The 15,317-nt window shown below is 39.2% G+C and overlaps 1 protein-coding gene across 1 annotated transcript in view; it reads left to right on the forward strand.

The window, feature by feature from the left end:
* LAMA1 (laminin subunit alpha 1) overlaps nucleotides 1-15,317 on the forward strand; it is a 159,963-nt gene that overhangs the window by 120,940 nt on the left and 23,706 nt on the right. Inside the window, exons 37-48 of the mRNA XM_033087811.1 lie at nucleotides 1,777-1,987; nucleotides 2,171-2,287; nucleotides 2,418-2,581; nucleotides 4,575-4,710; nucleotides 5,475-5,568; nucleotides 7,188-7,304; nucleotides 8,804-8,986; nucleotides 9,310-9,464; nucleotides 10,837-10,980; nucleotides 11,971-12,104; nucleotides 12,961-13,111; nucleotides 14,058-14,182. Coding sequence (XP_032943702.1) covers nucleotides 1,777-1,987; nucleotides 2,171-2,287; nucleotides 2,418-2,581; nucleotides 4,575-4,710; nucleotides 5,475-5,568; nucleotides 7,188-7,304; nucleotides 8,804-8,986; nucleotides 9,310-9,464; nucleotides 10,837-10,980; nucleotides 11,971-12,104; nucleotides 12,961-13,111; nucleotides 14,058-14,182 — 1,731 coding nt within the window. The remainder of the gene's footprint in view (nucleotides 1-1,776; nucleotides 1,988-2,170; nucleotides 2,288-2,417; nucleotides 2,582-4,574; nucleotides 4,711-5,474; nucleotides 5,569-7,187; nucleotides 7,305-8,803; nucleotides 8,987-9,309; nucleotides 9,465-10,836; nucleotides 10,981-11,970; nucleotides 12,105-12,960; nucleotides 13,112-14,057; nucleotides 14,183-15,317) is intronic.

A 15,317-nucleotide genomic window follows, 5' to 3' on the forward strand; every position in this document is an offset into this window, starting at 1 on the left:
CTGTTATTTTCCAACCCAAAACAGAAGGAAGAAGCATTTGAGACCCAGTCTGTAAAAGACGGGAGGGTGGAATTTGGATGGTCAGGTCAGAGACCAAGCTGCCACACTTACACTAGATTATAATCGTGTTTCCGACCCCGACCTTTCACCTGCGTTTTCCCTCACCTGATATGCATGGTAGAAGGCAGCACTGGAGGAAAAGGAGCTCATGCCTCCATGTCGGTCTTCCCCAGGACACATCCATTCTTGAGGTGGCCACCCCAGATTCGGCTGTGCCAGTCTGTGCTTACCTCCCCACTGCCATCCAGATGACGTGGAAATGTCACATCTTTGATTCCAGCCCCACCTCCTTTCCATGCCCCACCCTATCCCCCACCCCACCCATTTCCCACTCATCCTGATTTCTTTGGCTCCTCCCAGGCCTTCCTGCCCTGGTTTGTCATCTCATTTGCTCCCTCCCCCAACTGTACATCAGAGTGAATAGGAGCTTATTAAAGATGGAGATTCCCTGGAGATCCAAAGGAGCCGTTTTTGTGGTGCCATCCTCTCCCACCATACCCTTCGGCAGTCCGTTCGTTCATTCTTCAACAAAATAAGCCTCCAGTGGCAAATATTGCGGGCACAAAGGAGAACACTAGAAGTTTTTTGCCTGCTACCAGTAGGAGCTCATAGTCCAATTAGGAAAAGTTCATTTTCTGAATGGCCTTTGAAGAAGGGGAGAAGGCCCCCCTCCCACCCTGTTCCCCTCAGTGCCCTGACTCTCCTGCTCTGTAGGCTCTCCTGCCACCCCTTTTCTGTCAGCATGCATCTTCTGATTTTATTTGAAATTAAGTTATTAATGAGATTGTTGATCTCTCTCTCTTTAATTTGTTAAATTATTACTAATGAGACCTTTAATTTTAAAAAACTAAAATTTAAAATGTGTTCTCTGTCCTCTTTCTTATTTTCTATAGATAATCCTGTACTTACGCCATTTCAAATTTTGTGGATTATTTTAGGAATTTAAAATTCCTAATTTTTTAAATTATAATTATCAGCTTTTTAATTATAATTCTTAGGAGATTGGTGATTTATGACGAAGTATGGCAATCCTATTGGTGGAAATATTTAGCACACAAGCTGGTTGCATATTATGCTTTCCTCAGGGTCCCCAGGACCAGCCCCACATTCAGAGTTTCACTAGGACTCTCAAGACTCAGCACCTCGTTGTACTCACAGCCAGGTTGCCTTAGGGCAGCGTATTAAGGATGCACAGCTGGATCAGGGAAGAAGACATGGTGGAACCTAGAAATATCCATACAGGTTTCCGTAAGATCCCTTCCAGTGAGGTGTCACAGAGTGCACTCTTCCCCAGCAATGAAAATGCAGCAGCGCGCAGGTTAACGTTTCTGCCCAGGGAAGCCCACTTGAGGTTCTGCATCCATGGTTCTTACTGGAGGCTGGTCTTGTAGGCACCCCTGGCCTAGCATGTGACCAAATTCCAGCCTCCCAGAGGGAAAGGAGTTTTCCAGCATAAACCACATTTTATGCACAAACAGTGGAGGCGATGAGACACTCACCTGTTAGGGAATAGTGGGAACACCTTCCCTACCAGCCAAGGGCCAACCTTGCAAGCAGGCCTGTCTAAGGACAGCTGTCTCTGGCTCTCTATTGTTACCCTTCTCTGCACACTATAAAACTCGGTGTGAATATGTAGAAATTCCTTCTGCTTATCATTTCAATGGTAGGTGCTTTGTTATTCATTTACTTACTATGTGAACCATTTATATTTATCAGGGCTGCTGAAGATTTATTGTCTCAAATTCAGAAAAATTACCAGAAGCCACAGGAAGAATTAAAGGTAATAAAAGAAGCAGCAAGCAGCCTCCTTTCCAAACGCAACAATGAACTGCAGGCAGCAGAAGACTTCCTGAAGAAAGCTGAGGGGGAGACACAGGAAAGCAACCGCCTGCTGCTTATTGTCAGTGCCAGCCTGCGAGAGTTCAGTGTGAGTCTTAATAGCTCCCTCCTCAGTTAAAGCTGGGAACCAAATTCTCTGATGTAAATCACAGCACTTTTACCTTCCTACAAAATGAGCCCTGAGTGCTAACCGCAGCACATAACATCAGGCCCCAGCGTTCGGAAGCTGACTTGCTTTATGAAGCATCCTTAAAGGTGATTTTTGCTACAGGATAAAAAGCTGCGTGTTCAAGAAGAACAAAACTTGACGTCAATGCTAATCACCAAAGGAAGAGGCTTGCTAGATGCTGCCACTGCGCGTGCAAAGGCTGCACAAACTGCTGTAGCGGTAAGTTACAACTCAGCATAGCCACCATACAGTTTCCAAAGGGTCTCCACACATCTCATATACAAGTATATGTGCACATACATCGTTACATAGATGTACATATATTCACAGTATTGATTTCTGTATGTAGCACTTAGAGCATCACCATGATGAGCTACTTTTATGGACTGCCAAAATCAGGCACCATGTGGATGATCTGGTTATGCAGATGTCCAAAAGAAGAGCACTTGACCTTGTCTACAGAGCCGAGGATCATGCAGCTGAGCTCCAGAGATTAGCAGGCACTTTGGACAGGTGAGACCACATTTGGCAGGAATTCCAACGGTTGTGATTCATGGATCAGAGAGAATAAGGATTTTGATCATAGTGTTGAATCACTCTTCTTGTGTCTGAAAATGAGGGTTCCTGTTTTATTTACATGGTGAGGAGGATTTCCTCTCATGTCTGATAACATAGTTGACCACCGGCATAAAGATGTGATAAAGAAATGCAAACTGAAGTGGATAGGTCTTAAAGCAAATCTTATGCCACAGTATCAAGCCATCAAGGCTTTGTTATGCATTTACTAAGTGCTCAGGGCTTTGTTAGGTTGCATGTGGCCAGACAAGGATATTAACTTCTTTATTTATCTTGCCTTTTTGGAGCTTATGCCTTGACTGGCTTTATGCATGAATGGAAGTTGTGGTTGCCCACACTGCACCTATTCAAGTACGTAGAAGGACTCTCTTTCCCGATTCCAGAAAGATATCACCCCCAGTTATTTTCTCCTGCCTGAAGATCTACCGTAGTATTACAATAAATTTAACACATTTTTGCTACGTGTTAAATGTGCCCTCAGCTTGTTAGAAGTGTCTTTAAATGAGAGGCATAACTTTAGGCCAGTGGTGTCCAATCTTCTCTGCACTTTAGAATAACCTGGGGACCTTCAAAATTACTGATACCTTTGTCCCCTAATCTCCCTGCTCACATTCCTGCCAGCACCCCCAACCCCCCTCCTCAAAGATTGTGATTTAATTGGTGTGGGCTGTGGCCTGGGCTTTGTAATTTTTTTGAAAAAGAGCCCCAGGTGATCTAATGTGCAGCAAACCAGGGTTTTAGGCCTTATTAGTGATTTACACAAGATTGTAAGTTAATTGGTAAACTTATTTATTTAAAGTTTGTTATCAATTATAGATGGAAAAAGTCTAGACACACTGGGAATTTTTTTTTAATGTTGGGTATGTTTTGTGGTAGGGGAATAATGAATATCTTTCCAATTTGAGGAATGCTGCCATAAAAGATTAGATCACACAATGACAGCAATTAAAAATGATATAAGATAGAATATTGCATAAATTATGTGCTACATTGAGCACTACTGCCTATATATGCCATAAGAATCAGTACTACAAAATGGAATTAGATACTCAGTTAGTGTCTCTCTTTTTATCATCTTTCATCATTTCCCAAAAGACAAAACAATATTCTGACTACATGCATAGCTAGAACAAAATCTTTATTACTTATTATATGCAGTAAAAGCAATTTGGTACAATACACAAAATTAAATAACGTTATCATTTATTTATAAATCACCAAATTTTGCCAATCAAGTAGTAACAAGTAATAAATGCTGATGTCTGGTTTGGGAATCACCTAACTCCGTAATAACCTAGGGAAGAAAATGAAGTGAGTTGCACAGTACACAAAAGATGTGTCAATGGTCAGATTTGATTTTCAAGACAGAGTAGCTGGATGAAATTGCACCATTACCAGTTGGCATGTTCCTTACTGATGTGCCCACCTGTAAGAGTGAATGAAATTCAAATGATTGAAATATTATCTGATCCTCCTCCAAAACCTCTAGCGAATTTCATCAAATTGGTGGATACCATTTGAGGAATAAGATTCAGCACCTTTATATACTTAGTAGAGCTTTTTGAAAATTAGCAAATGCCTTACAGGAGTGATTACTACCAATGCAAACATGCAGTGGTGCCCCAGACACATTCGGGTGGTTTGAACAGAGGTCGAAAGATGTTGAGGGCAGCTGGTAGAAACTGGTGAATGGATAAAAGATGGAAACGGCTATCGTCTCTTCTTTGGGTTTTAATTAAACAACAATTCTTAGTGTTATTGTGACAGTGTGTCTATTGCTTAAGATTCCTTTTGGAGTCAGAGGGGAATCCAGATGTTGTTATTCCTTGTTGATGATACTGTTCTAAGGGGAAAGAAACTAGGAGACTTTTAAGAATAGTGGGAAAGTTCAATTTAGTATCATAACACCTCTGAATATGTGATTTCATAGTGGCCTTGGAAATGTTAGACATGTGTCCCTGAATGCAACCAGTGCGACCCACATCCATTCCAACATTAGGAGCCTGATTGAAGAATCAGAAAAATTGGCAAAAGATGCTCTCAGAACTGGGACTGAGGCAATCTTGGTAAGAAATGCCCGTGGGCTTCGGAGTGTACCTTCCTTTTTTAGGCACGCTGCTCGATTGTTCTTTAAGGTGCTTGAGCAAAGACTCAGTGACTTAAATTTATGCTTGCCGATATTCTCTTCTGGTGGGATCTGTTTATGGCTTCTGTCATCATGTGATAGAAGTTTTAATTTCTTAAGGTCATAAATACTTCTTTATACAGAGTAGGGACTAGTGATGTAAAGATAAGGAAAATCTCACCATTTCTTATAAGAAAAATGATAATGCCACTTGATATCTACTTGAGGCAACTTTTTAAAAAAAATTTTGTTCAATTACAGTTGACATTCAATATTATATTAGTTTCAAGTGTGTAGTACAGTGGTTAGACATTTATATAACTTATGAAGTGATCCCCGATAAGCCTAGTACCCACCTGGCACCATACATATTTATTACAATATTATTGACTATATTCCCAATACTGTACTTTATATCCTCATGACTTTTAGAATTGCCAGTTTTTGAGGCATCTTTTCTTACCTGTAGTGAAGATCTTCACTTAATGGCTAGTTTTTATTTTTATATATTTAAAACTCGCTGTGTTCTTTCTCCTCAGCCATAACATAGGACATATATTAAACATAAATTAGGACAATTTAAACTCTCCCTACTTGTTATAGTTGACTAGACCAGAGGCTATTCTGATAGAGTTGCTTTCCCCGTCTCCAGCAGGATTCCACCCTGCCCTCCAGTCTTCATGCCTAAATTGTTCTGTTTTTCAGTCCTCAGAATCCCTCGTGTCTAATGGGAAGGTGGTTCTCCAGCACAGTTCCAAATTTCTGAAAGAAGGCAATAACCTGAGCAGAAAGCATCAAGGTCAGATTCTATCTTGGACTATGTTGATAAGAACACCTCTCTGAGTATACTGCCAGAATATTCTCCTTTCCTGGAGCGATTTGAAGCTGAACCTTTCTTTGTCACAATAACATTACAATTTGCTATCATATAAACATCACATAATTTAAAATTTTATTTTAATGATACCTCTTATTTTAATGTGCAGTCACCCCTAATTTTCCATATGCTCATTAAACCTTCCCTGATAACCAAATCTTCCACTCTCCTTTAGCTCCTGAGCTTTCCCTGTTCGTCATAGTGTTTGTCAGGTTATCTTTGATGTCACGTGCTCCTCTATTCACCTCTCATTGTTTTATAGTTTCTTTAAGAGTTGTATTATGTTTGGTACTTCTTTTGTCTTTTTCACGGGGCTCGTACAATGTTAGGCTCATGGTAGGTTCTCATTAAATAATTATTGAATTGAAGCACAATTGACTTACCAATTTAAAAAAAAATACCTATGTAGTTTAGTTTTTCCTAAGAGTTTCAGTAAACAATTATTTGGTGTACGTAAGAGCTATCCAGTAATGTAATGGCATATCCATAACAAAATGGCAGCAGGAAACTATTGTGTATGAAAAACATGTAAGTTTTATAACATATAGTATATTTTTCACCTTAATATAGTCTATATTCTAATATATCAAAAATACCAAGTCTTTTCCTATAGGAGAAATAGTGGTCCATAAACAGCTCCTCCCCTCTTTTAGACTACTTCCATGTCCAGTACTGGATCCTTCCACAGCTGCCTGAGCCAAGGTGTAGATATACGCATGTCTTTTTGTTTCTCTGTGAGTGACAACAGTTTAGAATTTGTTGTCATCTCACAGCATAGAAAGTGCATAATTCTCAATCATAAAGCATTAAACACAGACTCTAGCATCACTGATGGTGGGCTATGATTTCAGTGTATACCACTGAAGGTAATTCATAGGCCATGAAATAGTGGTCTTCCTGGCAATTAAAATTTTAGGCAGAGCCAATCATGTTCATCAAGGGTTTTTATCAATAATTTATTTTTTAACCATGTGTTCAGAATCCAGATGTGATTGTATATCATGAACAGAAATTTTAAAAGTGAAAGCTTTGATCCAACAGCTTTGATCAGACTTGAAGGAGGTTGAATTGACCACATGTTGAGTGGCGAGAAGGGAGCAGGAAGCAGAGGGGCCCTGGTGGGGGAAGCTGGTGGGAGAAGACTGAGGGGAGATTCCCAGGAAGGAGCCCAGGTTTGGGGTGTTACAGCTTAGAGGAGAAATACAAGCATGATTTAGATGTGGATCAGAAGTTAATGAGTCTGAATGAGACTGAGTGATTTAAACACAGTTCTTCACCTTGAGCTCTAATTAAATTGGACATGCAATTTTAGAAGAAATGTTAGTGAGAAGGGCAACAAGCAAAGTAGAAAAAACATCAAGCTAGCTAAAAACACAAGGCAATCAAGGGCACTAAATCTTACTGGAAGAACTTTCAATATTGGGGGGTCTCTGTAGAAAGCTGTTGATCTGTGGATGGGTCACAGTAATGAAGAAAATGGTTGCCGTGGCAACTTTTTAGTAGGCTAGCCTAAAATGGAACACTCTTTCCCCTTTAAATAGGTATCACGTTGGAACTGAGAGAATTGAAAAATACAGCAAACACATTTCAAGAGAATGCTGATAAAATTACTAGGCAGACCAATGAATCACTCTTGATTCTTAGAGCAATTCCTGAAGGTAAGTGGAAAAGGTGACTTAATTAATGTCTTCTCATTGCAAAGCCATTACATGTGAGTGAACAGGAGGAAGTTCTGCCTCGGGTCTGATGAAGAGCCCTTCCTGGAAATGTGACCAGGATTGATAGGGTTTTTACTTGCAAATGAAGGTGATTTGGAAGTGAAGGTCACTATTTGTTTAATAAGTTCAGAACACCTGCATTGAAATACTAGAATTATACTCTGAAAAACAGACGCCTTGGAGACTTTGTGCTATCATATTAATTGCTTACTTTTAAAAGTGCTTGTCACATCCTTTAAATGAAAAAAGGGTTATTCAAAGAAGTTAGCAAGTAAAGAAATTGGAATGTTCCTGCTTTGAGGGAAAATGTTAGATTCATTATAAATGTAGGAAATTTAGAAGTTCTTGCTTGGTAATCTTTCTTCATGAGGCGATAAAGCATTCTAAAATAGATCATTTTAATATTGATGATTTGGAAATGCAGTATTCATTAAATTTTAAATAGGATAACTTTTTATAAGTGTAATACAAATGAGTCATTCTGTGGTACACTATTTACATTCCCTCGACCTTTTCTTTTTTTTCTTAATAAGAGTTTTTTTAAAGTCTTACAAGATGCCCAAACATCTCCAAATTTCCATTAGCTGGTTCACTCTGTAATCACAAAAGTTACGGTGGGGAGTTGGGCTTGGGGCACTTTGGACTTCCTAACTTAAATCAATGGAACATTTTCTGATCTGGATGTTTCTTTTTCTCTCCCTTTTTTTGAGGACACATGGTGAATGTTAATTAAACACTTAAAAATATCTTTTTATTTGGAAGTAATTTCAAACTTGCAAAAAGAATAAAAACGAATACCTGCATATCCTTTATCCAGCTTCCTGTAGTGTTAATTTTTGCCCCATTTGTGATTAAACACTTTGAAAATGAATACTAATGCCTTTTTTTAAAAAAAATCATCACCCAGATTTTCTGGAATAACTGAATACCAATTTATCTTTAGTGACCATTTAGTCTTTATTCTGGTGTTATTTCTACATAGCAGCCAGTTGATGTTGTGGAAAAATACTACTTCCTCTAGCCTAGGACACGTCCATTCCACCTAAACATTTAAATTCTCAAACCTTCTTAACCAGACATGGAATGATTTGAAGAAGGTGTTTAATGAACATGAGAAGAGAATGATAGAAACAAGACCAAATAAAGAGTTTAGCTTCTTAACATATAAGATCCTGAGCATAAGGTGAATAGCAGTTGCTTTGTCATCTCATGGTGTATTGAAATACATAATATTATTTCATTCATCCCTGAAAGGGAACAGTAGGGTGTATGATAAGCAGCCTTAATATTGTCGTTAAAAACAAGAAGCCCCATTTTATGTTCAACCAATAAGGAGCACTGTAACATGTTTCTGTGTAAAATTATAATTGTGGGTTTGTGGTTTTCTCTGTTCTGTGTGTAATCATTGGAGTGCATGCTTGCACATAAATTTATTTCAGGTGTCAGAGACAAGGGAGCCAAAATCAAAGAGTTGGCCATATCTACCAATGAGAGTTCTGTGAGCACGCTAAAGAACGTTGTGGGACTGAGTCAGAAGCTGTTGAACACATCGACGGACCTGTCCAGGGTCAATGCCACGTTGCGAGAAACAAATGAACTTCTGCGGGACTCTACAATGACCAGTATGTTACGGTCTGCCTTCCCATTAGGAAAGTGCATCATGTGACTGATTTTGAGCTTGCCAAGTGTACGATGGTGCCTTGTTCACAAACAGCATTCCTAAAAAAATTAAAATGCACTAACATCTGAATCTGCATTTATAAAGAAAGAGAAGGGCCTTCGGTAGTTCATATTGCTGGTGCAGTTTTCATATATGTACCGACATTTCAAGGATTTGATTATTGGGCTATTGTGTTTTATCCAGTGCATTAGTAATGAGGAGGTAAATTCTCTTGTGTCCTTGACCCTCACCCTGCCAACTTTCTTGTCACCTTGTATTTGTTAGCTCTGTTAGCTGGAAGAAAAGTTAAAGATGTGGAAACACAAGCCAACCTTTTATTTGATCGGTTGAAGCCTTTGAAGATATTAGAAGAGAACCTAAGCAGAAACCTGTCAGAAATTAAACTGCTGATCAGCCAGGCCCGGAAACAAGCAGCTTCTGTGAGTGGGGGGCCTTGTGGTTCTCAGCGACACCCAGTCTTTCCCCTAGCTGAGGCTCTCAGGAACCCCAAGTCCCAGAGAATTCACGTAGAAATGGCTTTCTGGTCACACTGAGTCCCTAAGAACTTCTACTGACCAGCTTTCAATAATCCCCGATTTCTCACAGCCTTATATTCAGTACATTTAAAGCCTTAAATATATTTAATGAGTCTCATTTTTTGTTTGTTTTTATTCAACATGTTTCAAAATGTTGTTAGCAAAGAGATCTCCATGTCTTTATGGAGATTTGTAATTGTAGCCTAGATTTATAGATTCATAACTATTAGCTGATGGTTTAGAACACTTTGTCTAAGTGTTAACATCGCTGTTTCATTGGTGACATATGATGTTATTTCCATCATTTTGTTAAGGTGGTTTTAATAATCCAGAACTCTTCATAATGTTTGTATAGTATGGGCCTCATGCTCTAGGAGTCTAACATAATAGTTTGTACATGTATAAATGCTGCACAAATCCAATACATAAAGCACTTGACACCTGGAAAAGAACAAACTTGAGAAAATGTTTTCTAGCCATCCATAGTATATGGCATTGGTTGTGCTCTAAAGGAGAGGCATTTCAGGGAAATACTGAGGCTTTTGAGAGAATATGCAATTGTCGCACTGTTGCGGACAGAGGACAAATGTGACCTGTGGTCTAATATTGATCCGCCGAAAGCTTCCTAGCCTAGATAAAGGAGTTCTGAGCTCTTTAATTTCCCCCAACCCCAGTGAACTCACTATTGGAAAAGGGCTATAGGTTTACATGAGCGCCGGCTGCCATCTGTTTTAGTTCAGTCACCAAAAAAATGTAAGTCCAACGGGTGGTTCCAAATGCTCTGGTTAATACAAACTCATCATCTTGAAGGTGAATATAAGATTATGTGCAAATAATTACTTAGAGAAATATATAGTAAGTTCTATAATGCTCTCTAAATATTTGCTGAAAGAATAAATAGATTACCCCTCCATTTATTTGACAAGTAATCATCAAATGTCCTCTCTGTGTCAGATGGAAAGGTTCCAAGGTGATTTGCAGAATAAGTTCCTTGTCTTTAAGGAATTAAATTCCACATGAGGGAGATAGTTTCCTACATAAAGTGCTCTGTTAAAACCCCAAGACTGACTTTTCCATATTTAATTACTTTACCAAATAAAATAATTTTCATCATGATCTCATTTCTCACTTCAGGCAACACAAAGCATCATGTATTATCAAGAGAGGAAACCTGCCTAACAATGAAACTCCGTCATGGAATAGTACTTTTGAATTCCTGGCATGCTGCCAACATGTGTCACTAAATGATTGGGACACTTTCCTTTTCCTTCTACAGATTAAAGTTGCTGTGTCTGCAGACAGAGATTGTATCCGAGCCTACCAGCCTCAGATTTCTTCTACTAACTATAACACCTTAACACTAAATGTCAAAACAAGCGAACCCGATAACCTTCTCTTCTACCTCGGTAGCAGCACCAGCGTGAGTATGGACTCACAGAAAGCCACAATTGAGTCTTTTATGAACGAGTGTATTTTCTGAATTAAGACTTTTTGATAGAAAAGAAAAAAAATAGAGCCTTGGTGAAATCACTAATTCTTTTAAGGGAACTAACCTTTTGCCAAACTGGTAGTGGTTGATTAAAAATAAAGAAATTATCAAGTTGAATACATGTGTGAAAGAAAGTGACATTTAGGAAGGAAAGGTGCCTCCCTTTGCTATCTTAATTGCAAGCTCTGTAGCTTTGATGAATTTAATGTAATACCTTCTGTGATCTCTGAAGCCATTGAGTTTAGCTTTGGGTCTGTAAAGTCCATCTTGGGGTTGTTACCAGGAGTGGAGGCATGCACCCTAAGGCGTATCGCAGTTGTCAAGCTTCACCCAGGCTCTACGACCCATATTCCCAATGGAAGGCCATTGATACCTTTGGCTGTGCCAGTGGGAATGGGTCAGAACCCTCGGGTGTGTTAGGGCAGAAAATATTGACAAGCACAGATGTTAACTGAACGCCTTCTTGGAAGCTAAGGTGCAGTGCGAAACACATGCAATCCCTGATGTGGGATTTCATGGCTCCTGTCTTATTGCGTATTTCACATGACTTTATTTATTGTCTTCTAGACTGAGCAAAGGCTCAAGTGAAACACCTCTCCTCTTGGTCCCTGTAGTCTGCTGGTGACGTCAGCAAGTTTTCCTGGGGCCCTTTAGGAGAAGCGTGGTGAAGCATCGGGCAGGGAGGAGGTGGTGGAGCACTAATGGCCAGGGGTGCCCATTGTCCCCCGTACTCTGACTCTTGCTCCAGCTCTAGGGAGGGGAGCATTTCAAGATAAAAGATGATAGTTTTTTGGGGTTTTTTTGTTTGTTTGTTTATTTTTAAGAATAGAGAAAACGCTGTAGGATTTTCAAAAGTGTGTTAGTAGTCATGCAAGCAGTCTGGCATGGAAATTCATGCCAACTCATGCCCCTGCTCCCCAGTCTGATTTCCTGGCAGTGGAGATGCGACGAGGCAAAGTGGCCTTCCTCTGGGATATGGGCTCCGGCTCAGCACGGGTGGAATTTCCAGACTTCCCAATTGATGACAACACGTGGCACAGTATCTACGTAACCAGGTAGTAGAGAAAGTTCTCCCGAAGCATCTCTCTTTTTGAAATTGTATCTTATAAGTAATTACATGTTTGTAACATCATATAATAAATAACCTTTGAAACTTCTGGGAAGTCAAATTATAGTGAAAGAATGCCTGGTTTAGATTAACTGTAGCAATAAGGTTTTCTTTTTTTTCCCCTTATTACAGAAGAAATACACTTTTTTCCCCAAAACCAACAATAAAGGAAGAAAAAAGTTAAAAGTTTATGTTACCTTTAGAATGTTAGGTCTGAGTCTGAGGCAGCCCAGTAAAACATTTCGGCCTAGTAAATGGGAGTAAACGCAGCGTGCTAGAAATTCCACGTGGCTGGAAGTGGAAAGCAAGTAGAAGAAGACCAAGACAAGGGTACACGTGGGGAACACGTTTTCTTAAAATTCTGACACAAATAAAGTTCTTCCTTTTCAAGTCCTCTCTAGGCATAGCTAGTTTAAGCAGCTATAGGTATATCTTCTTTTTGCTTTTCCATAATGTTATGGTTTGTTGTTGTTGATAGCATGTTGTTGGGAATTTTTGTCTTTTGCTTTATGTATAAAAATAGGACAATCTTAAAGCCAGTGCACAGTTTCAAATATAGCTTAATTCATGATCAATAACTGTTTTTACTTGATGAGATGTGTGATGTAGAAGAACACTCTACAAGATTTTGGAGAGTAAATTGGGGGTTGCGTGGACAAGACTAGATGTGGTAAGACCACTTGGGGGCTGTTGCAGTGGACGTGGGGAGAAGTAGAGGGAGGCTGTGTACGAAACAGATGTGCGTATGTGGACTGACTTGCGATTCTGAAAATATTCTTTTTGCAATTCTTTGTGACCCTTAGATTTGGAAACATTGGTTCATTGACTGTAAAGGAAATGAGCACAACTCAAAAGCCACCACCAAAGACAAGTAAATCCCCAGGAGCAGCTAATGTGCTGGATATAAACAACTCAACACTAATGTTTGTTGGAGGGCTTGGAGGACAGATCAAGGTAACATCATGAACAGTTGTGTGCATAGAACTGATTGGCTGACTTACTTCTATGTAAATTTAATACATAAATTTATACAATGTTATATGTCAAATACATTTCAATTAAAAAATTAATATGATTGGGGGCAGCCGGTTAGCTCAGTTGGTTAGAGCGCAGTGCTCTTAACAAGGTTACCGGTTTGATCCCTGCATGGGCCACGGTGAGCTGCACCCTCCACAGCTAGATTGAAACAACTACCTGACTTGGAGCTGATGGGTCCTGGAAAAACACATTTAAAAAAAAAAAAAATTAATGAGATTAAATTGTTGAATATATTCTAGGCAGATGAGGATTTTTTTGCTTAATGACAGTTCATTTACAGAGTTAGGTTGGTTTTGTAGGGTGAAGGATCATGCTTAATAAATAGTATAAATGGAAAAGAAGTCACTGGTTCATTTTGCAGGGAATTCAATATTCCACATTCATTTCTGTAAAGTTCCTTTATCTCTAGTCTAACTCTAGTGATAGACTAATACCTAATTAGTGTTTAGTGAAAGAGCCCATCGTATTTATTTTACTGTGTCAGTCATCCTTTCACTGACTAACGTTGAGTTACATGGCTTGTTGAGTGCTCTCACATGAGAGCGAAGGTCTCAGTGCCAGCCAGGCCCTCACCCCTGACCATTCTCTGGGCCTGTTTCTGATCTGTAAAAGATGCTTGTCTCTAGCAAACCTAGTAACTGAGATGACCTAAGATCCTGTCCAGTTCTCACTCATTCTAGGATTCCGCTTCATAATTGGAAGGGAATCCAATGATTACAAACTGGCCATTTTGGGGGATGTTGTTTTCTCAAATTTTGGATCTTTAGATTTGAGATTTCAGGGAGGAGTTTTGTGCATTTAGAGAATTTATTCCTTTTGCTCAAATACATGTGGGTTATGTTTGTTTGTTTGTCTACATTAGAAGTCTCCTGCTGTGAAGGTTACCCATTTCAAAGGCTGTATGGGAGAGGCCTTCTTGAATGGACAATCAGTTGGTCTCTGGAACTATATTGAAAGAGAGGGCAAGTGCCATGGCTGCTTTGGCAGGTAATATGCCCTCACGATTTAACACATTGTAAGTTATTCTGTTAACATCTGGGAACTGCTTAAAGAATTTCCATGCACATCAAGGATGGATAGAGTTTGTGGTGCTATTCTTCTATCGCAAAGGATATGATTTAGATCATTTACTAATCGCAGCATGGGTACCATTTTTAACCCTTAATAAGAAATACGCTTATTGCTGTGTCTTGTGCTGTGTGCTTTCATCATGGATCATAAAATTGAGAAGCGTCAGACATCAGCTCAAACTATCTTCTGTCTCAAAGAGCCATAATTAAGTCTTGGGTAAATCACTGTACGTTTTTATTTTGAAAATACCTCCAAGGATGAGAATTTTTGTTTGCGCTGCCAATTTTTATAGATAAGTTCTTTCCTGTTCCTAAATTCTATAATTCTAGAAGTCTAATGCATTTGGAAATGGAGAACAACTACCTAACATCTTTTTGCATATATTGATATAATAGAAGGCATGTAATAACTTAATCTCACTAAGCTCAACACCCCCTTTATTATTTTCTAATGAAATAACTGGTACCTCATAAATATACAAGAACTGTTTACTAGCTCTTTAGCAATTAAGACAACAGATTCCCTTTGCCATTAGAGAAATGTAACATCTGATAATAATTTCTCTCATATAATGGGCTGCTCTGTCTGGATAGATATGTGTAATTAACAGTGAGGTGTGACAAGCTAGAAGCAACTCGCATTATGTTTAGAAAGTCATGAGTTTTCATTTTGTCATGGTTGGATCCGGTATCTCATATAACTACTAGCTTGGGATTTTGTAGTTTAAGCCTTTAATTTGCTACTTCGACTTCCTCAGCTTGCTTAAAAACTTATGACCAGAAGCTTGGTTATTGGAGTCTTAGGACTAAAAACTGTATTGGGTTTGGCATCTAAATTGCCCGGGCTCCTGGTCCAGCTCTCCTACCACATCTCTCTCGGTGACTTGGGGTAGTAAGTCACTACAGCTCCCAGAGAGAGTCTGATTTCTTCTTCCAGAAAAGGAAAACAATAATCATACTTGTCTGACCTCCCTCCCAAAATGATGGTGATGAACACATAACATGATGTTTGTGAAAATACTTTACAAATGTGAATGTTCACCAGTGTTCAT

Source organism: Rhinolophus ferrumequinum, chromosome 19 (assembly GCF_004115265.2).
Source record: "Rhinolophus ferrumequinum isolate MPI-CBG mRhiFer1 chromosome 19, mRhiFer1_v1.p, whole genome shotgun sequence".
Taxonomy (NCBI): Eukaryota; Metazoa; Chordata; class Mammalia; order Chiroptera; family Rhinolophidae; genus Rhinolophus; species Rhinolophus ferrumequinum.